At 39.7% G+C, this 24,033-nt stretch overlaps 2 protein-coding genes across 2 annotated transcripts; one reads left to right on the top strand and one right to left on the bottom strand.

Annotated features, from left to right (window-relative positions):
- Nucleotides 1-403: 403 nt before the first annotated feature.
- snrnp48 (small nuclear ribonucleoprotein 48 (U11/U12)) lies at nt 404-3,948 on the bottom strand. The gene is made up of 9 exons (XM_015949959.3): nt 3,703-3,948; nt 3,274-3,387; nt 3,057-3,117; nt 2,635-2,715; nt 1,360-1,539; nt 1,149-1,270; nt 966-1,069; nt 718-831; nt 404-625 (listed from the first exon to the last, which is right to left on the bottom strand). Exons 1-9 carry the CDS (start codon nt 3,823-3,825, stop codon nt 499-501), a joined length of 1,026 nt encoding a protein of 341 aa, XP_015805445.3. The 5' UTR covers nt 3,826-3,948; the 3' UTR covers nt 404-498.
- Nucleotides 3,949-5,205: 1,257 nt separating this feature from the next.
- sri (sorcin) lies at nt 5,206-9,415 on the top strand. Its single transcript, XM_015949960.3, has 8 exons — nt 5,206-5,547; nt 7,602-7,652; nt 7,772-7,841; nt 8,008-8,051; nt 8,135-8,282; nt 8,365-8,478; nt 8,717-8,775; nt 9,156-9,415. Exons 1-8 carry the CDS (start codon nt 5,497-5,499, stop codon nt 9,180-9,182), a joined length of 564 nt encoding a protein of 187 aa, XP_015805446.3. The 5' UTR covers nt 5,206-5,496; the 3' UTR covers nt 9,183-9,415.
- The last annotated feature ends 14,618 nt before the right edge of the window (nt 9,416-24,033 follow it).

The raw sequence follows: 24,033 nt of genomic DNA, 5'->3' as shown, positions 1-24,033 counted from the left end.
GCGCTTTACACTACAGTGTATCATTCATCCATTCACACACTGATGGTGATGAGCTACAATGTAGCCACAGCTGCCCTGGGGCGCGCTGACATGAGGTCAGATTTTTCTTGATTTTTAATTATGTTTTATTTGGCTTCTTTGTCATATGATGATATCCACAAGTGACAAAGGTAAAAAACTCAAACATCACCTCATGTAGACTTCAGTGTGTACATTTTACACAAATGGAGTAAAAATAAAGCTCGCAGTGACCTTTGACCTTGTGCCAGCCATTCATGACACTTTTGCTAAACATTCCTAAATGTTTTTATTTGACAGGACAATCAAAGACGCGCATGAGTGGTTTACCAGTGGAGATGAAAACAACGTGAAAAGAAACAATAAAAACAAGTTAAAACGATGATTGTTGTTGTAGAAACTTTATTTTTATTTGCATCCATAAAAAAAAACAAAGGTTTAGTTTTCATTTCGTCTTTAAAGCAGAAAACTTCACAACGTTCATTCTTGAATTTGTAGCTTCTGGTCCGGCACGCTCACTTTTCCTTCTCCGTCATCTTTCCTCTTCTTCTTTTTCTTCTTCTTCTTCTTCCGCTCTTGGTGGTAATCATCCGGGGAACGGGACTCTCTGCAAAGATCACAGGTGATTAAAAACATCTAAATGGATTTTGCATTTTATTAATAAATAAATATATGTAAAACGTGTTTTCTCTATCTTACCTTGTCCTCTTTTTCTTCTTCTTGCCACCCCGGTCTCGGCTCCGCTCTCGGCTGCGATAGCGCTTGTTGTGGCGAGACTCGGTAGATCTTGACCTCCTTTTATCCGGCCAGCGACTGATTAAAATAAAGATATGCACGTCTTTTACACATTTAATTGCCCTCATTTAATTGTACTTGGATTTTTTTCCCACAACATTTCCTGATCAACAACAAAATCAGAATAAACATTAGGGTTAATATTTTTGTACCTGTGGCGGGAACGATCTGATCCTGAGGAATCTTTCTCATCTTCTTCCTCCTTCCACTGTCTGGAAAGCTCCTCTGAATGAACGTTGATCACCTCTCTGATCACCTGTGGGATCATCATCATCGTTTTTAATTTAAATAAATAAGGAATAAACTCAGCCCGGCAGCTGGAGACCATCCTTTACCTCCGTGTAGGATTTTTTGGTGATGTGGACATTCTTGGCTCTGTAGGACTGACGCCGTCTCTTGTAGTCCCTCATCTCAGCCATCAGCTCCAGGTGACTCTTTGGCTCATTTTGCTTTTCATCTGCACACAAATGACCACAAGCTCATAAAAACGGCTGGTACAACACCTGATCTGATCAGATGTTTTTGCCCAGGTGGCGTGCATACTACCTTTTCGGAGTTTGGACACCAAATCTACGTAGAGATCATCGCTGGCCGTGGCTGATTCCTTCTGCTGGTTGAGGGTGCCGACCACATAATCATAAAGAGCCAATCGGTCGGCTACAGTGAGGTCACACACGGCCCTTTTGTGGTTCTGAGGCACATCAACAGGCTGGACAGAGTACTGACCTGATGGAGGACCAAAGTGGTTTTAAAAACCCAAAACTGACTCAAACATCGGCCTGATGTGTGTTTATTCCTACACAACCCTGATGTAACGAAAAACACAAAAAATCTAAGATGTGTCAAATAATTCCAAAGGTTCTATTTGCTACTAGAAACACTTCACAATAAAATAGGAATCTGCACAGAGACAATTATTCTGTAAATTAGTACCAATATTATCTTTGGTTAGCTAACTGTTGTGTTGAGCTGTAGATGAGATTATTATCAAATACATTTTATTATCATTAATCTTCTTTTTGGGGGTGGGACAAGATCTGAATCTGAAAAAGAAAAAAAATCTAAAGATGAAAAATTACAAAAATGTAAAATTAAAAAAGCTCAAAAAACAAACAAAAAATAAAAAAAAACAAATTCTATCTGAATTAAATTGAAATCTACTTTAGTTTAACTTATTCTCTTTTTTCAACATTTAAAATTAAAACATCTTTTTCAGTTTTAAGTTTTATCTCTTCTTTAATTTCCCCTCAAATGCTCAAACATCCTGGCTCTTCTTTAGCTCCACTCCAGATGGCCACTGTCCTTCATGTTTTAGTTGGATCCCTGCTCCAGCACACCTGATCCAGAGCTTAGACCACCTCTTCAGCATCTCAAGTACTGCACAAATCTGTCATTATCAAGTCAACTCAGGTGTGTTGGATCTGAGAAGCATGTAGGCCATTGGCCTTTGGGGACCCGTACTGGACTTTTCCCAACACGTAAAAGGGAAATGTTTTTGCTAACATGGATACGAGCGTCCTGGAGAACGGCCCAGTGGCTTAAAAGGATATAACGTTAAAAGGATACTGCACGTAATCAGGCAAGCCTGAACCAGAGCAGCTGAACTGTCTAGACCCCATCTCCTCTCTAATACTCACCACTGTTGCTGCAAACAAAACACACACAGATTACACACTCAGACTGTAAATCTGAAAATCTTCAATACTTTAACGCAACAGTGAGACCTAGTGGGGTTATTGCCTCTGGGTGTAAAAGCTGAAGTGTGCTTTTGGGGGGCATCTGAGTTAAAAGCGGTACAAATGGCCACGGATTAAATGTTACCTTGCCATAAAACTCCTTTCATCTTCATTAGAGGAGCTGCAGATCTGGCTTGTAGGATGACTTGATGCTGGGTAGATTTGTCTGTAAAAGCAAACGAGATGAGGAAAAAGAAATGTACAATTACATTACTGAGAGATTAGTTCACTAGAAAGTGAAAAGTATGTATGCAAAAATCCAGAACTGATTATTAAATTAAGGTGAAAACTTGGTAGCAAAACAACTAAAAAAGCTTAGAATTGTCTGAACTTGTATAATAAATAAAAGTAAAGATTTCATTAGGCTGGCTGAATTTTATAATGATTGTATGCATATTTTTTCCTAAAAGGTTCACATAAAAATCCTACCAAAGGTCTTCTCAGTGGATTACAACTTAGAAAATAAAAAAGAAGGGCACATTTTGTCAAGTTTAAGAAATGACTCACCCATTATAAAGCTTCTGATGTTGCTGTTTTCATAACACACAGATGGATCGTACATCTCTGCCTGCAAAACAGTGATAGAAAATAAAATTTGATGCAACATTTTGTTTATTATGAGACCTATAGGAAGAATGCAGCAGACACCTAATACTCAAGTCTAAAGAGTTTGTTATTTCTAGATATTGCTGCGTTTCCACTGGATCATATCCATAACTGTCACCTGCTCTTCAGCGGTGTAGCCCAACTTCTGGAGCCTGCAGGAAGCCTTGTGCTTCTCCATGGTCCTGACTGGGACTTTGTGGTTGGGGTCATAAGGACACTGCTCCATCGGCTCCTGAAATCACACAAAAACGAAGAGTGAGATAAAATAAAGGACACAATTAAACCGTATAAGCTTTATCGTTGAAGCAAACTACATGAGCTGTTATAATTTACTACACGATAAGACAAAGCATCGTAAAAGAAAAGTAAGCTAATGGTTGATATGGTCCTGACTAAAAGAGCTAAAATATGCTAAGTGGTGTTTAAATGACAGGTAAAACACTAAAGTAGTTTTAAGGTTAGTGACAAAGTTAAATCTGAATTTTCTACATTGTTTTGTTCTTTCAGGCTACAGTAATTAATCATTTTTAAACTCAAACTACGTTACCGGATCTTTGTAATCCTGCGACCATCCTAACTCATCAAATATGTCGTTTAACTGTTTTTTGCATTTTTCTGTGAATTCTGTCAACTCCTGTAGGTCCGGGCCCTCCGGGTAACCTTCTGACATTATTACGCTTTTAGGTCAACATTAACGAAAACTGTAAAACGAAATAATTTCCTTTCTTTTTCGCTAGCAAACAGAAAGAAGCTAACGCGCAAGATGATGACGTAATAAAAAGTGGTTAGACCTGCGCACGCGAAGCATGCTGGTAGTTGGTGTTTTATCCGGTGAAAATGTGCGATCTGTTTTATTTCCTTGAAAAATGGGAAAGCTGCGCCATCTGCTGGCAAAAGCTAGAACAACGCTTTCGATTGGTAAATGGGGAGTTGCTGCCCTCCAGTGTCTGAAAGCTGGAACTACACATTTTTTCTTTTTAGACATTTAGAAAGCCTCCTTTATTTAAGCTTTAGTGATCTTTCTTTTTGTCCTCTCGGGAATATGGATATTAAAATGGAAAAGGATGCATCATAGTAGAAGAAGCGGAAACTGGATTTATAAAGTTGCAAGTTAGAAACACTTTCTCTGAATTCATTCAAAATGAAATGCAATGGCATGTTGGTGCTGGCAAAAGGAATACTTGCTCTGGGGGGCTTATTATTTAGCTAAAAAAATAAAAAACAATTAATAAAAACATTTCAAACTGTACTTATGTTCCAGTGTTAAACACACTGTTTTGTTTTTGAGTCAAGGTGCTGAGCCCAGATGGCTACATTTTGTTTTGTTTCCATTAAACAACGGGAGATTTTCGCTCTCCACTGGCAAAAGCTAGAACAACACTTTCGAAAGGTAGGTGGGGTCGGGAATTGCGGCCCTCCAGTGTCTGAAAGCTGGTACTACAGTTTTGTTTTGTTAGCCTTTTACAACAGAATATTTTAGTCTCCTTATTTTAATGAATCTTTAAAAAATATCTTTCTTTCTGTTCTCTTGGAAATATGAAAATAAAGAAGGAGAATCATTCATCATAGATGGAGAAGAGAAAACTGTATTAATAAAGTTGCAACACTTTCTCTAAACTCTTTCAAAACAAAACACCATGACATCTTTGTGTTGTCAACAGGAAAGTTCGCTCTGAGGGTCTTTTCCTTTCATTTATGAGCTAAAAGAAAGCACTAAAGCGCCTCCTAACCCACAATTACATTCTTTCTGTCAAGAAATAACACGCTGGGTTCAATTGCTTCTAGAAACTCTCGTTGTGGATGCAGGTGAAGGTTCTCAGTCATCCAGGTTATGATAATTCAAAAGAGTTCAAATGGAGGCAACTTGACTTTTTTAGTTTCTTGAAGATGTCTCGCTTCTCGTTGCTGTCGTTTGAACCCTTTTGGGTTCTCGTTTTAGATAGCTGTAATTCAGTTATTACTAATAAAACTTTGATTTCAGACAGGTTAAATTAAAACCCTTTTTCTGCTGTCTGTAATTTTATTTTGGATATCCAAATGGATGTTATGTAGGAACCTACCCAATATGGCGGCGACGCTGTGTTACGTATAAGCGATAACCGAAAGTCACGTGGCTCACGATGTCCAATCATGTATATCTTCCTCTCCTTAGGGGCGTGGACCTGTGTGCTCTTGCTAACAACTTCGAGTCGGATGTTTTGGCTTTAGACATTTAGTAATTTTTACTAGTTTGTTTACAAACTCGTCTTCTCACTTCTTTATATAGAGTTTGTGTTAATCGTCAGAGTTTATAGTGAGTTTTGTGTTAGTCGGAAGGCTCTGGCAGTAGTGCAATAATCAAATGGCCTATCCCGGATATGGATCCCCCTACGGTGGAATGCCAGGAGGAATGGTAAGAAATTGTAAAATAAAGTAATAAACATCAAACTTTGAATGTTTTTCAAGATTCTCGTTGAAGATTCTCATTATCTTTGTAGGCGTTAGGCTTATAAATAGAAAGGCATGTTCATAAATCGTGGGTGGGCATGATCTACACCCCGATTACCAAATAAACGTATTTGTTTTATATAAACTTCTATTGTTGATCTATTCAACATGTGAAAACAGAATTAAGAATAGGTTTTACCTACAGCTAAAGTACTATTATCATAACTTCAAATAGCTCGATGACGCTTTTCTCAAATGTTTCTCAAATCAACCCAAAAACAAATGATTGTAAATAATGCAATAACCTTAAACCGTTTGTCTCACTTGTAAGTCGCTTTGGACAAAAGCGTCTGCTAAATACATAAACATAATATCCATCCATCCATTCATTTTCTTCCGCTTATCCGGAGTCGGGTCGTGGGGGCAGTAGCCTAAGGCGAGAGGCCCAGACTTCCCTCCCCGAGCCACTTGGGCCAGCTCCTCCGGGGGAAACCCAAGGCGTTCCCTGGCCAGGTGAGAGACATAGTCCCTCCACCGTGTCCTGGGTCTACCTTTATGTCTCCTCACGGTTGGACATGCCCAGAAAACCTCACCAGGGAGGCGTCCAGGAGACATCCTGACCAGATGCCCGAGCCACCTCAACTGGCGGAGGAGCAGCGGGTCTACTCCGAGCCCCTCCCGGATGACCGAGCTTCTCACCCTATCTCTAAGGGACAGCCCAGCCACTCTTCGGGGAAACTCATTTCAGCCGCCTGTACCCGCGATCTCGTTCTTTCGGTCACTACCCAATCCTCATGACCATAGGTGAGGGTAGGAACGTAGATCGACCGGTAAATCGAGAGCTTCACCTTCTGACTCAGCTCTCTCTTCACCACGACAGACCGGTACAACGCCCACATCACTGCAGATGCAGCACTAATCTGCCTATCGATCTCACGCTCCAGTTTTCCCTCACTCGTGAACAAGACCCCGAGATACTTAAACTCTTCCACTTCGGGCAGGACCTCATCCCTGACCCGGAGAAGGCATTCTACCCTTTTCCGAATCAAGACCATGGTCTCAGATTTAAGCCCCATTCCCACCTGTACCGGGTCGGCCCGGGCCGGGTAGCGTAGGTTGTTTACATATCTGGGTGGCCTGGAATTTTCCCGGGCCAACCAAGGCTCATTCTCGGCCCTCTTCCCGAGGGGTACTGCTTCAGGCCGACCAGGGCCAACACACCCACTGCTGACAAGAAATTCACACCTTCCATTAGAGCAAGCCTCTGATTGGTGGGTAGAATCAGCCCATTCACACCTTCCATTAGAGCAAGCCTCTGATTGGTGGGTAGAATCAGCCCACATGGGCTTAAGACAAGGATGTGTGGAATCAACCGGGCCAGGCTGGGGCCGACTGGGGCTACCCGGCCCGGGCCGACCCGGTACAGATGGGAATGGCCCATTAGAGGAGCTGATTTTCATCCCAGCTGCTTCACACTCGGCTGCGAACCGCTCCAGCAAAAGCTGAAGATCACGTTCTGATGAAGCCAACAAGACCACATCATCTGCAAAAAGCAGAGACCTGATCCTCAGGTTTTTAGAAATGGGTTTAATTTGTTTGAAAGGTGATTTTCGTACGTTCCCACCCTCCTTTATTTTTTTTAATTTTTTTTGATGAACTTTAAACTCATTATGTCTGATTTATCTGATTGACTGATAGTTTTTAACCACTGAGGCTGTGTAAAGTGTTAACTTGAGGTGTGTGTGCGTTAATTAGTGACACTGGAATACCTGTGAGGGCGGGAGAAGATATCTGAGATCATAAAAGCACAAAGTACAAATAATCATTCGTATTTTCTATTAGTCATTATGGCTATTGAACAAAAATCTTGTGTAAATTCACTAAAAAATAATTGCAGTTGTTAATTTTTTATGTTCACGATTGAAATCTAAATTTCTTGTTTATTTTTGAATATAATATATGACGTGTACATGCAATAACGGAACACTCAGTAAACCAACTTCATCCTTTTTTTTCAAGCCTCAGCAGCAAGATCCTCTTTATGGATATTTTTCTGCAGTTGCTGGACAGGTAACACCCCCACGCTGACCTTTAAATCGGCAACCGTATTCAATCACTCCTTCCTCATAGACACAGCATGCATAAACTTCCTGCATTTGTGTTGTGTGTCACTTTTAAAACTCTGACAGGATGGACAGATCTCGGCAGATGAGCTGCAGCGCTGCCTCACACAGTCCGGCATGTCTGGCTCGTACCAACGTAAGAGCCACAGTTTTCCTCCCAACGTGTACACAAACAGGAGTAGGATGTGGAAAAGTCACTTGTAGAATCCCAGAATATGTAGGAACTTGATTTATTATTATTTTTTTAAAATTTGGTCTTGTTAGTGTAGAATTAATTTGATCATGCAGGTTTCTTTCAACAGCCTTCAGCCTGGATGCGTGCAAACTGATGATCGGCATGTTGGATGTATCCTTTTCATTCAGGAGTTTATGAAAGTAAGTGAGAAGTAATGGTGAGTAAGAGATCCTTGACTGAAAGTGGTCCCTCAGAGGGACATGTCCGGCACCATGGGCTTTAATGAGTTCAAGGATCTGGTCCAGGCTCTGAACGGCTGGAAGGCAACATTTGGGTCTTTTGATCGTGACCACAGTGGGGCGGTAGAGGGACCTGAAATGCAGCAGGCCATTCGATCGATGGGTATGTACCACTGCAGGTTTTTAATTCAGAGGAAGTCACACACTCAAATGGAAGACTGAGAAGTGTGTCCACCTTCATGCAGGTTACAATCTAAGCCCCCAAGCTCTGAACTGCATCATGAAGCGCTACAGCATTAACGGCAAAATCCCGTTTGATGAATTTGTGAGCTGCTGCGTGAGACTCCGCGCCCTCACAGGTGAGGAGGTTTATGACAACAATGGGTGTTGGTGGATGATTAATCAGATTCAGTCCATTTTTTAATCAGATTTAGCTGGTCCACTCTGTTTTACAGTTGTAGGCTGTTATTATTTTTTTTCTTTACATGTTTGAAACTCTTTCAACACATTTTTGATTATTTAGTGAATCGGGTTAGGCCACGATCATTTCATCACATCGTTTCAGATTGTTTTTGAAAATGTTTCTCATTTTTTAAGATCAATTCCAAAGGAGGGACACGAGCCGGAATGGAAACGCTGTGTTTCAGTACGACGATGTGAGTTTTTAGTTTTCTAAACACTGAGATCTAAAGTCTGAGCTGTTAAACCAGCAGATGGTGCTCTAGCTGTCTTTAAACCGTTTGTCTTTCAACATGTTTCTTTAATATCTTTTATGACCCAATTTAAAACACAGTTAATGTAAATAAAGTTGTTTTGCTTTTATGATGCAAAAAGATCAGGATTACATTATCTGCAACAAGAATTTATTATTAACCAACCTGGGACTAGGGATTTTCACTAGTTAACATATTAACTAGCTGGTCAGCTGTTTGGTAAAGAGCACATTTGTTTTCTTTTTAAAATATTCACCTCTGATGTGAGGCTGATTCCTGTTGGTGGAGACCTGCTAATGAACTGTGACCTTTTCTGTCCCTAGTTTATTCTGGTCACCATGAGCATATGAAGAGGACGAGACTTCCTGCAAACCTGCCAAAACGTCTCTTTAACTGGATTTACTTTTAATTTTTATATAACAAACTCGGTCTAAACGAGACACTACACTCCACTAGAACCTGTAGTTCACAGTTTGAATCATTTTAACAAACTAACCAGCATGTCTAAGAACCATAGCCTTTTAATATCCATGTTGGTGTTTGGTATATGACTGTAAGCATATCAAATAAACAATGAAACGAGCTGATGTCTTTTATTTCCTCTGCATTCAGAGAATAACAGAACAGTTTGATGAAACGTTGTAAATCAGCTCACTTTCAATTTTCCTGTCTAAATTAATACTTTTACAGTGATTTGATGCTTTTATATAATTTTGTTTAGTAACTAAATTAATGCACATGCAAAAATGTGGGTTTTCTTACTTAATTGCAAAAGATCTTTGATTTAATTAGCACGTTGACTGCAGATGAATCTCCTTCCTATGAACCTGCTGAGCTGTGATGAGTTGTAAATCTCATAGATTGGCTGATAATGACCTAAATATAAACATTTTCTCTCTCATTAAAGATGTTTGAGTGCCAGTTCAGCTGCATTCATCTGTGGCTCATAGAGTTAATAATTCCCAGAATGCCTCGGTGGCACAAAGAAAACAGTCTTCGCCCCTTTGTTGTTGCCTATAAGAAAAGTCCCATCCGTTTGGGTGTGCATCCTCCAGATTTGACTTGTTACTGACTTCAGAGAAAACACAGCATTTACATTTTTGTTGTTTGGTGCAGAAAAGTTTGTCTGAGCTCCTGCAGCTGCATAAAGGTTGGTGCAAAGGTGTAACACCTTTAAAAAATAGGTCATCAGTGCAAAATCTGACAAACTTGCTTGACTCGTTCTGTCCAAGAAAACAAGGAAGCAGTCACTTATTTTGTCATTGTTGCTTCTGACTGGATCACAAAGCTGTCGAGGACCCTGAAAAGGTAAAATAATATATTATTATTTCTGTAACTTATTTTTAACACTAAATGTGTGTTCTCAGCATAAATCACTGGTTTCTTGCAACAGGTCTCTACTTTAGGTGAAACTTTGTTTACAAACCAGTTCGATGCTTAAGAGGAAGCTCGATTTGAGGATTTACAGAGAAAAAGTTTAGTGTGAACTTTTCAAATCTATTTTTAAAAAGAACGGGATAATTTTATATACATGATTATAGTTGGGGCACACTTCTGTCTCCAGTCTCTTGAACGTCTGAAGCCACTTAAAAATATCATGAACCCCCTGAAATGTGAGTTGAATCTGCAGACATATGACATTATTTATTCAGATTTTATGATTTTAGGGAATGACAAACTTTTTGATAACAGGTCGTGTTACCTGAAAGAAAGAGGCTTTGTCTGATTTTACGTAAGCCAACAAACTAGTTATGTGACAGGAAATGAGAATGAATAACATGGAATGTTAACTATTGTTATTGTTGGTCATGCTGGAGGTGTTTTCCTGAAATGGTGAAATAACAAAGCTGCAGTTATTTTCTGTAAAGATAGTTTCTTAAAACAATATGGGCATAACCTTTGACCTTTTGTAGTGAAATGTGATTGAAAGATGCTTTTAAACTTCAAATAAACATAAAAATGTTGCATTTTTACATGTTTTTAACATTAATTCATTATGTCTAAAACCTCAAATATGTTTGCATGACATAAACATGCAGAATCACCATTTCTACGAAGAAAGCTTGATCCCCCCCCCCCCCCCCCCCCATTAAACAATTTTAATGATAAAGTTCTTTTTTTTACTTTTCATGTCTTAAACATTCATGTCAAACACATTTGGGGGGGGGGGCAAAAAAATATGTGTTTGAGTAAATTAGAAAATAAAAAGCTTTCAAGTTGGAAAAAACTATTTTCTCTGCTGGTCCCAGAAATACTCGAAACCCATGATGGACCATGTGATGATGCTTCAGATGAATTGGTGACGATCAGCGCCTGTTTTGTTGGAGATTTCACAATGAGTCAGTCTGAGAGGAACAAGAAGCGTCTGTCATCAACTGAATGTTCTGATGAAAGCAACAGGCGGACCAAACCTGAGAGGTGAAAAGAATGAGAAGCTTTAACTCCACATCCTTAGTCTGGATTTTGTTGCTGATCGTGTTTCCATCAGGACCGAGCTGAGAAGATCAAAACCGGCCGCCTGCATGTCCCAGAGGAGCCACAAATCCATTGATTACCCAGTTGGTTTCAGAATATAAGATTTAAATTATTTTCATCTCCCATATCTGTTAGGAATCACAGCTCTTAGTCCTTTTCTTGAATCGTTGGACAATTCTTTTTGACCAGAAAGGAGAAAAACAGTTTACTGCACTGAGCCGCCCATGCATAATTATCCTGTTGGCTTTACGGTTTATTCACAGCTCTTTGTCCCTCTACTAACACTTTTCTAATTTCCCATCAGAAGTTCTTCTGCACCGAGCCTCATCTCCAGTAAATCCATGGATTATCCTGTTGGTTTTAAACAGGATTCGCTTTCACCGTGAGCCAACTTTACTTTTATTTATGCTTATTGTTTATATATTTATGTCTGTTAATTGGTGCATCCCTCAAGATGTTCACAGTAGGGATTGATGCTGTTTCCTCAGAGCTCACCGAGAGAAATTAGCTGAACTCACCAGTCAGACAAACCTGGACTCTGTATATTTTCATGACCTTGGGGAGTTTCCTGACCCAAGACATGCAGAATCACACTATAGGAGACATAGGTTAGAAAAAATAAAATGTTTTATTTTGAAAGTGAACTAAAGGTGCACCACCAGACGTGGCGGTGATGCTGAGCACAGCTCCGGGGCCGGGTCTGCTGAGACAAACACTGGTCAGGATTTGGACAGAGTGGAATAAAACTAGGAGGACTCAGAACATACAGTCTATGTTCTGTACATACAGTCTATGTTCTACAGTCTCTACAGGTACAGAAGAACGAAAACATGATTAAAGTTGTATTGGAGCAGTTGGTTAAGGAGCAGCAAAGAAGTGATGCTGCCGAACGACACAGCAGACGCTGGAACCTGCGGCTGTATGGCAAGAAAGAAACACCAGGGGAAAACATCAGAGAGGTGATAATGAAGCTCTTCGTTGCGCTTGCACCAGAGGATAAGGAAAAGTTGGATTTCCTTGTTGATACTGTGCACAGGGTTGGTGTAGTCCGGGACAATTCCACTCGACCTATCATTATTCAGTTCACTATGCGAGCTTTCAGAAACAAGATCTGGAAGGTATCCCGTGACAACAAAACACTTAGAGAGAAGAAACTGTTCCTGAAGGAAGATCTGACACAGGCTGACCGGATGGAGCGAAATCGGTTGTGGCCGATAGTGGAGGAAGCTCGGAAACAAGGAAAGCGTGCTGGCTTCAGAGGCCCTCATGCTTACATAGAAGGGAAAAAAGTTACTCGCTAGATGTTGATTTAAAGCTGTGTAACGATGGATGCTGGTAAAATTATTTTCAGTTAATTCTTGAAAAAGGTTTAAAAATGCGCATAAAGCAAATGGGTACTTGCAGTTAGGTTAAAGGTTCGTAAGTACTATTCTTTTATTATTTTTCATTTTTCTTCATATTTTTTCTTCTCAGTGAGTGTTATTGACATCAGCAATTTGTTCAAATATGACAAGTTTTAGTTTTAAGGCACTAAATGTTTGTTCATTTAATGTTAGGGGTCTACGGGAAATCACAAAAAAGGCAATTTTCATATTTTGTAGGAACTGCAATGCAGACTTAGTTTTTCTGCAAGAGACTCATTCATGCAAGGATGACGAAAAGTTTTGGAAGTCACAATGGGGGGATTCCATATTTTTTTCTCATGGCTCAAATCACTCTGCTGGCACGGCAATTCTGTTAAATAGATTTTGTGGTGACATACTGCAGTCGGTAATTTCAAATGAAGGTCGCTGGCTTATGTTGGCTGTGAAATTGGATAACCAACATTTTATTTTGGGAAATGTTTATGGCCCAAATAATTCATCTCATGCAACAACTGTTTTTCAGGAATTTTCTTTAAAGTTGGATTTTTTGAAAGCAAAATACAATAACCCCATTTTAATTATTGGTGGTGACTTTAATGATGTTTCAGATGATATTGTGGACCGGCTTCCTCCAAGGTTTACATCAATATGTTTCAAACCTACTGAATTTTTGAGCGCAAATTACCATCTTACAGATGTGTGGAGATATATGAACCCTGATGCTACACAATATACGTGGTCCAATTCTAGCAGGAGTTCCCAGTCACGAATAGATTTATGGTTAATGTCTACACATGGATTACAATATGTCACTGATGTTTCTCATTCACATGCCCCATTATCTGATCATAAATTAATAAGTCTTAGATTAAAAGGAGTTAAAGAACTTTTGATGGCCTGCAGCCACAGACGCCTCCGATTTTGTTGAAATGGATGTGCTCCCTTCGGAATTCTGTAAAGTTTCAGTCCACTGCTTGAAGAGAAGCGATTCTGGCATCCATACACGCAACAACCCGACATTTTTATGTGCTCAGAACTTCAAAACAAAGGGTTTAAAACGCTGTTTTAGTATCGAGTGTGAATGAGGAAGCCTTCACTCTCATTGCCAGGCTGCGCGCGCAACTTTTGATGACGTAAGTAGTAAAAGGGTCTATTTCTCGTAAATCGTTGGTTGATGTTCAGAAGGCAAGTCTACGTCTGACGTCCCGTTTTGCTCGGGGGAGCCTTCTCTGTTGTGGCTCAGCCTCTGAGGGCCGTGTTGAGTCCTTGCATTCATTTGTCAGGGGCCCCGAGATGTCAGGCCGCTTTTGTGTCTGCTAATCCTCATTGGTTGTGCTCCCATTCTAGTTGCTCCAGGTCTTTCCCTGCCTCTCCAGCTGGAGGTCTGAGCCAGCCAAGAAGAGGCTGGAGGTGTCCTCATCCTGGAGGATGACACCGGACCTGGTCTTCCACTGTTCTGTTTCTCTGGGAAGTTCAACCGTGCAGTTCTCACTCAGATAGGCTCTGAGAAATTTTTCCTGTCTGAGGAAAAACATTTTATTGACGCCTATTTCTTTCAGGCTCGACCCTCTAGACTGGCCAGCGGCTGATGTGTTGGGCCCTCCTGCTCCAGGAAATCAACCTGGAGATTCGCCGCGAGAAGGGCTCCGTCAACCTCATCACGACCGCTTCGTCACGTAGTTTTAATTATGAGGCTCCCTTGTAGGTTTGTTTTTTGTTTTCAGATGTCGGATCCTCCTGCAAGGCTAGTGTTGTTAGCGCAAGCTGACATCTCGGGAACACTCCGCAGCGCTGGGGATCAGCGCTGCGCGATTATAAGTGTTTCATCTGCCCGCCATTGGAGAACCAGGGTTAGTTTAGTTAGTTTTTTTTTTGTTTGTTTTGTTTATGTGTTTAGATAGCGGGAGACCTCGTTTTTTTTTTAAATAAATGTTGCCCCTTTTGGAGCTCTCCCATTTATTCTCTTGGGGGGTACATGCCGTGCCCCTTGTTGGCCACAAGATGTCCTCATTGGCTTCTGCCTCGCCCGTCACCTGGTGCTCAGATGTTAACCAGCTGTTAAAAGCTGCTTTCAGTCCTCAGTTCTGGGAGAAGGTCCAAGGGTAGAGTGGACTGGAAACAGTTTATTCTATTCTCTTCTCCTCGTTCGCTCTTTGGTAAAACTCGGAATAGTTAGTCTCCGGTGCTCTCGGTTTTTGGATTACGGATTTGGATAAATTAGGATTTGACCATTTGGCTATTTTGACTTTGGACCGGCATTTTGACTTTGACTTTAGGATCTCCCCTTTTGAATCTATATCCATTATTATTCTCGGTTTTCTTCCCACCCCCTTCTGGGGTGGCGCTTTACATTACCTCCTTTTTGAATATTGCTCCTTTGGTTTTGTTTATAGTATTGGTTTTAGGTTCTTTGTAAATATACAGCGTTTTGTAATAAAATCCTTTGTTTTTAAGTGACACGACACGTTGTTTATTATTTAACCCACACACTATTTTTATTACTCCGCTCCTCATCTCTCCTAGAGAGCCGGGGACGTAATAATCACATATTTTATGGTGCAATTATATAATTAAATATTAAATTGACCCTTGGGAGCTGTAGATACTTCACCAGAGGTCAATAGACATATATAGGACTGGACATGGGTGATTGATGATGACGGTCCTAATCCTGATGCTATGTTTGGCTGTTTAAAGGATAGAAGCTTTTTGATGAGATTTTGGGATCTACAGGTGGTTATACGTGTAGCTTTCAGGTGGAAAACAACTTTGGTATCCAGAGGATTGATTTGAATTACATTGTTCATGTGTAACATTCTACAAATATAGCTAAATAAATTAAGTGTCTGTGAATCTAAAATGTTCAGGCCAAATTCCAATTAAAACTTTTTTTTATATGACAGAATGAAAATCAAATGAAAAGTTAGTACCTACTACTCCCTGTTGTCAAAACTAAATTAAGACAAAGCACCTGGAGACTATTAATTGTGATGCCATGGTATTTATGGATTACACATGATGCTGTGAAAGAAACTGCAACAACTCAGTAGACACACTATTATTAGTTTTCCCTGAGCGCTCTGGTCACACATCGATGAAAGGGCAGGAACAGCCTTGTGCTCCTTTAATAGCTTCTTTAAGTTGTTTTATAAGTTTCTGGTCAACACCTGGATTCTGGACAAAGTGTGAAGCAAGCCTCCGACCACACTGTAGACAAAAACAAATTCACATACGTGCTCAATCTGGCCACACTATTATCATGATCAAAACATATTAAAAAATGTAATCATCAAATAATCACAACATCAAAATTGATATTCTTAGTGGTTACAGTCTACTGACCACCTTAAGAACAATCTATTTTATTCACTATTTTTCCACAATTCACCAAATAAAAAAGGTACACCCTAAATGTAACTTGGGCTGTAATAATATCCATGACCTAATAGTATTTAATGCAAACATTTATGATCTAGTATCACATACCTGTTAAAACCTGAGTTTATGAAATATTACAGGACAGGGTGAAAAAATTAATTAAAAAAACAAACAAAAAAAAAAAGCTTCAGTCATGAAGTTCATACCAGTCACGTACCTGCAAGGATTTTTGATTCCATAACGCAAGTGGCAAGGTGCTCACAGTTGTTGGTCCAAAGAGCATGCTCTGTAGCTCCATACTTCTCCTCAATTTGGCTTTTCATGTTCTTTTCATCTTTCTTTAGTTCATCTTGACTGTACAAGATTCCATCCAGATAATTGTCTAGCTCATGCTTATTTTCATTTTTTAGACTTCCAAATACACATTTGGGTTGGGACTCTGACAAATGTCCAAGATTTGGTAATTTTGAAATCTTTTGTAGGAAGTACGATCTGATGGTACCTGTCATCAATGTGAAAGCACAGTTATTTTAAAGACAACTGCATACCCCAAAATCATTACGGGTTGGTACTTTGTAGTTATATTACTGAAAGACCAAATATTTATGTTGTGTATTTTGTATATATAGATAAAATATGTTCAGAAACTTGTAGGTTTTTTTTCACATAAAAGTACACATTCACAAGAAAAAAACAGAATCATTTTTATAGATTCAACTCTGCAGGTTTAAAGTTATCAACAGATGCTTTACCTGTGAAGTGAAAGTAGTCTTCATCTAGCTTTTTTTCAGAGAACTCTGTAGTTCCTACATAAACACCATAGTGCTTGTATAACTTTCCTTCGAAAGCAATTATGTCCCCAAATTGGTATGCTTCCTAGAAGAGACAAAAGAGCATTCACTCTGTTAGGACCAATGGAACCAACCAGAAAACTCAAAAACCCATTTATACACAGTACAGCATTTAGAGATCAAACGGGAATTCACTTCCTATTTAAGGCTTTATGTAAGTTTCCAGTATTTAAAACATATCTGAATGAGAAGTTAAAATGTAAATTGGATTATTAAGGTAAGAAAATCACTCACATTAATTTCTGTTGCTAAGATTACCATAAGAGTTACAGCAATCAAGATGACGATCTTCATTTTCTCAAGGGTCAAAAACTGAAAAAGTAACACAGAATAATTATTTTTTGAAAAGTACATTAAACCAAGTCAATTATTCTGTAACATACCTTCAGGAGATGTCAGAAGAAACTGTGATCCACCAGAATATGGAGCAACCTAAAAACATACAAACATATTTAGATGTCAGGCATGGTTTCTATTAACAACAAAATGCTCAGCTGTCTGGTATTTTCTAATATTTGATCTTGCAAATATCAGCAACTAAAATAGTGTCAGAATCACCTGTTGGTGTCTGCATAAAGTTCTGTTCCCTGTCTGTGACAGATAAGCTGATCAGAGGAGGACTTTTTATTGAAAAGACCCTCCTAATTTGACTACTAGTCCTGACCCTAGAAGCAACCTCATTTGAATGCTTTATGCAAGAAAAATGGTTCATTAAGATAAAAGCATTTTTATTTAACCTACTCTGAGATAACTGAACACAGTTAGTATGATAATGATGAACTATGGTGGCACTTGTTTTTACTCTGTTAATTTTTATGAAGCTCTCATCCTAATGCAGTTTGCTTCTTTTAGCTTTCAGTAGAGATTAGGATTGTGCTAGTATAAAGATCTAGTATAATACTTTTGGTTAGAAACAACTCATTTTTAGTTAGTTACATAACCTAAATTAATCTTTTTGTTTTTACCTTGTCTTGAATCATAAATGCTGGGCAGTAGTTTTCAGTTAGTGTTGCGTTAATCCTCCATTACACCACTTTACCTCATTATACTTTTCAGTTTAATGGTTTGAACACACAAGCTGCAGTAAAAACAGCAGAAAAGACAACAATCAACATATTATGAAGCATTCCACTTCAACAACGTGTGAATGTGCGAGTGTGTGAATATTGGAAAGCTCTTTGGCTGCCTCTAAAAGGGCTTTAAATCTAATTCTTTATTATTATTACCATTAGGACATGTCTGAGACTCCTTCCCCAGGAGAAATTCAACAAACATCCTACCAGAGGATGCCTAAACCATCTTGGCTAATGAGATTTTTTAAATGTAGCTTGGAAGAACTGGCATTGGGGTATTTAAATTATACCTGTCAATCAAATTCTAATAAAACTGAATGGTAGCCATGTTAGTTAAATGTTGAATAGAGACTTAATTTTTTTAATAGAGTGATGATAAACTTTTTTTTTATTACAGAATGACTTTTCTAGTGAGCTTGCATGCAGGTGGTTAACAACATGTAATAATAAAAAAATATATAATAAAAAAATAGGGTCTTAGCTGCCAGGACCTGATGCAGTTAAACTTTTCTACTTGAAACTCTTTACTGGGTGTTTATTGCAGTGATATTAGTTTTTATTTATGGAAGACTGTTACGGTTAGTTCTTAAAACACAAAGTAGTTATTAACAAAATACATTTTTATTTCTGCATACTCTCAACATTACAGATGGTGCACCAAAAAGGGATCCCCCATTCTGTTGACTGGTGCACTTAAGATATTACAATAAACCTTTCCAGTTCAGGAGAAGAACTGGAGTTTTGGTATTCAAATGACACCTGTCCATCAAATTCAAATAAAACTGTTAAGCTAGTCAAATGTTGACCACAGACTTGAAATCTTTCAAAAAATGTTAAATCTGTCATTGACCTTAGTAATTACCTTTCTATGGAACTTGCGTGACAAGAGGACAGGTGGTTAACAACATGGGCGATGCTCTGAAGGTGCAAGTATGTTTTATGTTTATTTATTTGGCAGACACTTTCATCCAAAGCGACGTACAATTTCATGTTTTATTGCTGTCCAGTAATTTTTGTTTTTGCCACCACATATTTCACATCGTCCACTTACCAGATTCTTGCTTCCCATTTTTCTGTGCCAGACTGGCTCAGCAGCATCTTTGTACATTCTGCATTTTGAGTCCAGTCTGGTGCGATAACCTCTGCTCTCCCACCTTTTGCATAATCTGAAGGTGCTGGACTCTCCATCACGAGAACCGTCATGCCCAAAAGCAGCGTTGTATATTAGTGTATCATTCATGTTGCTTACTGTACCTAAAAACTGCAGAAAATCTAATCCCTACTAAGGATGAACAAAACAACATATGTTGTGTATGAGGAGCATACTTTCTTTAAAAACTTTTGTTGCTTTTCCTAAAACTGTTTATTCTCTGTAAAGACTCTAGCTGCCAAGGATGTGTAGACAAATCTCCATACTTGTTTAATTCATTACCAATATGCAGCCTGCTTATTATTTTTATTTATTTTTTAAATTATAAAAATTTTGATATGAGCTTTAACCATGATGTCTAATCTTTGTTCACTAACTAAACAAGTTAAATGTTTTATGACTTTGTCACTATCCTTTTGTTTTTTCTTGTCTGCATGTCTTGGACTCATAATAATTAAACATGTCTAATGATGTGATTTGGAAGTTTCATGCTTGTTAAGGAACCCATTCATATAAATATCAGTGGCCTCGTGGTAGAGAGTCCGCCCTCAGACTGGGAGATCAGGGTTCCATTCCTGGTCGGGTCATACCAAAGACTTTGAAAAAATGGAACCCAATGCCTCCCTGCTTGACATTCAGCATTAAGGGGTTGGATTGGGGGGTTAAGCCACCAAAGAGTTCCCGATAGTGTCTGCAGCTCACTGCTCCCCCAGGGGATGGGTCAAATGCAGAGAACAAATTTCGCACACATCAGTGTGTGACAATTTATGGGACTTTTGACTTTGGCTTATGGGTGATTAATAATTTTTATTCAGTAGCAGGACTTTTGCACTGTGCCTGGTTTCAGATGGGATCTTATTTTCTCCGGTGACTGCAATGAAAATATATTTTTATTAATATTTATTCAATAATATTTTCTTTAAATCAGTAAAGTCAGGTCCATTTTTCACCAACTTCTGTTTCAGAACCACCTTGACCAGTTTTGAAAAAAATAAGCTGTAGTTATGAATTTAAAAAATCTATTTCTATTACATTATATTTTTAGCTTTGAATAAAAGCCTGTGGCTCAAGAATATAAACCTCAGTGTATTACTACTACAATCATTACTACTATTATCAACCTTACTACTGTTACTAAAACCTGTAAACACTCCAGCTACTACTAATGAGAATGATCAACACTAACAGCACTATCAACACTAGTGATAACACTAGTAATAAAACCATTTCAATTGGTAATGGATTCTTTAAACTCAACCCCATTTCTGCTAGAACCAAACTACCCTTTGCAGCAACCAACACAGCACAGTGAGTTTCAGCTGCTTTACTTCAGGAACGTGACAGGGAACATGAACAGGTCTCATGACCTTTGTAATACTAGGTTTTGTGTATCACGGTTTAAACAAGCTATGAATGAGGACTTCACCTATACGCCCCTTTCATTCTCAATCCACGCCTCAAAGCCAGAGTTTCAAATGTCATATGTAAATGTCAGGACCTGATCCAGTCCAACTTTTCACACTTGAGGTTCTTTCATGATGTGATGTTAGTTTTTGTTTTGAGAGTTTTTACTGCTGTTAGCTCTTAGATCCATGTGCCGACTGGACACTTTAGTGGGCTGGACCAGCAGTAAAAACAACACAACAATGGCGTCAGCTTGTTTCTCAGCATTAGCCAATTAGTGTGGGATTTACTCATCAGAATTAAAAGAAAGTTGTGTAATATTAGAATAAAAAACAACAGCAACTCTACCAGCACACAACAGCACCTTACATATTTCCATCCCTGATTAGACAAAAGAAGAAGCCAGTGATTGTTCATCCTAACCAGTCGAGCAATCGAGGAAGGACCAACTTGCCCGTAGCTCCAGCCTTTCTCATAAAACAATGGGGCTACATTGCTGCAAAGCTGAAGCAGCACCAGGAAGCCTTTGCTCATTTGATCATGTGTTTTCACAAAGATGGTGGTATAAAGTTGGTGTGGGACCATCTCCATGCTGTCACGAACTTCCTCTTAGCTTTAACATAACTTGATTTTTTATGCCAATTGAAACTACGCACCTTAAGTTTTTTCACAAGCTGCTCCAAAAGGTGGCTGTCCCCTTTACAGTCCCACGTGAACTATCTGGTGATCTGAATTTCAGATCTAAAGGCTAGAACCTCCCGGATCTCTGCATCACCATCTCAGTTTGTTGTCTCAGCTAGCAAAAGGTATTTGGTAACTTGAATTAATGTGTGCTGAAATAATTTGAAAGTATGAAAACGCTATGATAGGGGAAAACAAATTTCAACAGTGAAAAAAATGCACCAAAATAGTGGTAACTGTGGTAATTATAATTATTGCTTAATAATCAAATCAAAGGACCCTGAAAAATCAAATCTTGAGGGAGCTGACATCACAGACATATGAACACTCTATTGGTACTGCATATTGGAACTGCTGTAGTGGCTGGTCGCCATCTTGGATGGGTCTCTGTTTGCCCCCAGTGCATTCATTTCTACTAAGTGTGGCAGTGTGAGTGTCCTGTCACAGTGTCCCGATAGATGATACGCCCTGGCTACTTGGCCAAGGGGTTGTTCCTTTGGCTGACTGGTTAGAGCGTATGACTCTCACCCGGGAGTCTGGGGATCGAATCCCGCCCAGGCCCTCGTTTGTCCACCTTGCCACATAAGGAAGGTGTTTAACTCAACTAAAATAACACATATTTTTCCCAAAATCAGTATGACGGTATGGCATAAGTTAAATAAAACAATATATAATTAAACAAAAGTTGAAATAATTAAAATATAAAGCGTGAGCATCATGAAATGTCCTGTTTTGACCTAAAGGTCTGCTGCGTCTGCTCGAGCAGATGTCTCTGCGGTCGGGACGTGAGCGCCTCGATCGATACCCTCCTCATGGGGAGGATCCTCCGTACCTCGTGTCCCTGGCCATGGTCCGATCTGCGATGCTCGAGTGACATCGAAGGACCCGATGGCCCTTCAGACTCACTTGGCTTTCTCATTGGGCAGTGCCATTAAGTGTCAATCCAGATGCTAGAGAGCTAGCTTTCATCATCAACTTACCTATTGTATCTCCAGATGACATCTACCGACTAAAAGATGTGGTAAATGTAGGAAATTGGGTTGACGACACTCATGTCAGGTTACATACGCCTCCAGTCGTTGGGTTCCATGAGGACACGCCGCACGTCCGGTTGGTCCCGGATCTGCGCGTGTGTTCTCTCACACGTGGCCTGCACTTCTTGTGTCCAGGCACACCTTTTCTGCGTGGCGGTGCCACTGGTGTGTGTGGCATTGATGAGTTGTCGGTTGATTCTAAATGTCCTATGACTGTGACTCCACGTTCACATGTGGTTCAAACTACGACTGTTGTGGTTGATGATCGATGGCTAGTTAATACCCCTGCTCGTGAAGCGGATGTCTTCTATGAGCGTCACAGTGTGTCCACATGTGTTTTGCTTCCGTCCCAAACCCTATGGGTGACAGTTCCACGTAGTGCTACGGTCCATGTAGGTGAGGTCTCTCTATATTACTTGGATCCTGGTGAGCATAAGTCTGTTGTGGAGTTTTCTTCTTTCTATGATAACATCTCCTTTGCTCTTTCTCCAGCTACGATGGATCGTGTTATGTTCAGTGGTCCAACCATGGTTCGGGTTGGTGCGGTAAACAGGGTGCTGTGTGAGTTGTCGGCAGATCCCGGTCTCAGGTTTAAACCAGTGTCTTACTCCTGGTCCTCCGCTGATTCTTCCGTGTTATTCACTGCATGCTTAAACTTTTGTCTGTCATTGGGGTTGTCATTTTTCCTGTTCCGTCACTTCTCCGCATGGATGACCTCTCTAGGGGACTCGGTCCGCAACGCCTGTGGCCGCCTATCTCGTGCCGGTTGTCCGCAAAGCCCCGGCTGTCCAGATACTGCAACCTGCGCTGGTCGCTCCTGCACCTGTACCTCCTTTGTCACCTCCCGTGCCTTCAGCTAGGCCTTCTACCTCGCAAGTGGGGTGATCTCTATTTTCCGTCGTCAGTCCCATGGTCCCGTTTCAGGTTACACAAGTTTGTTTGTGTGTGTGCATGGTTGTCTTTCCTATTTATACATGACATGCAGATTTGGGTGATTTGAGATGGTCATGCTGTGGGTTTCCGAAGTCAGGTAATGAGTAAGTTTTAACTGTAAAAGGGTTTATTCCACATTATTACGTCCCCGGCTCTCTAGGAGAGATGAGGATATGGGAGTAATAAAATTGGTGTGTGGGAGAAATAATAACAAAGTGCAGTGCCGCAATAAAACAAAAATTTTATTACAAAAAGTAATATTTACAAAGGACGTGATAATTAACTATATACAAAACAGAAAGGAGTTATATACAAAAAGGAGACACCAACCCAGAAGGGGATGGGGGCAAACTACCAAAAAGGAGGAAGCTCTGGGGAGATCCTAAATCAAAGTCAAAATAAGTTCCTAAGTCAGAAAAGCCAAATTGTCAAATCCTATAAATCCAAATCCGAAATCCGAAAGAGTGTGTAACGATTACTAGCGAGCGAACGAGTTTTTACCAAAGCAGACGAGGAGAAGAGAATAGTACAAACTCCAGAAGAGTCTATACTACCCTGTACCTTCTCAAAGACAGTGGGCAGGAGAGCAGCTTTTAACAGCTGCTCCCTGATTTCCCATTACCCACAGCTGTGCAGGAGATGGACGAGGCTGAAGCCACTAAGGCCATCTTGTGGCTGAAAAGGGACAGAGCACGTAACACACATTCTGTTGTGTTATCCAAATTTGTTTTTATTTTCACTAATCTTAATTCCTTATGGGGTACATTCACATATAGGATGATTACTAACTTCACTGATTTACATTTTAGTGCTCTTTGACACGCATATATCTACTTTTATATTGTTATTTACAGTTGA

Source organism: Nothobranchius furzeri, chromosome 5 (genome assembly GCF_043380555.1).
Source record: "Nothobranchius furzeri strain GRZ-AD chromosome 5, NfurGRZ-RIMD1, whole genome shotgun sequence".
Taxonomy (NCBI): Eukaryota; Metazoa; Chordata; class Actinopteri; order Cyprinodontiformes; family Nothobranchiidae; genus Nothobranchius; species Nothobranchius furzeri.
The sequence above is the reverse complement of the archived record's forward strand: the minus strand, read 5'-3'. Positions and strand labels throughout refer to the sequence as shown.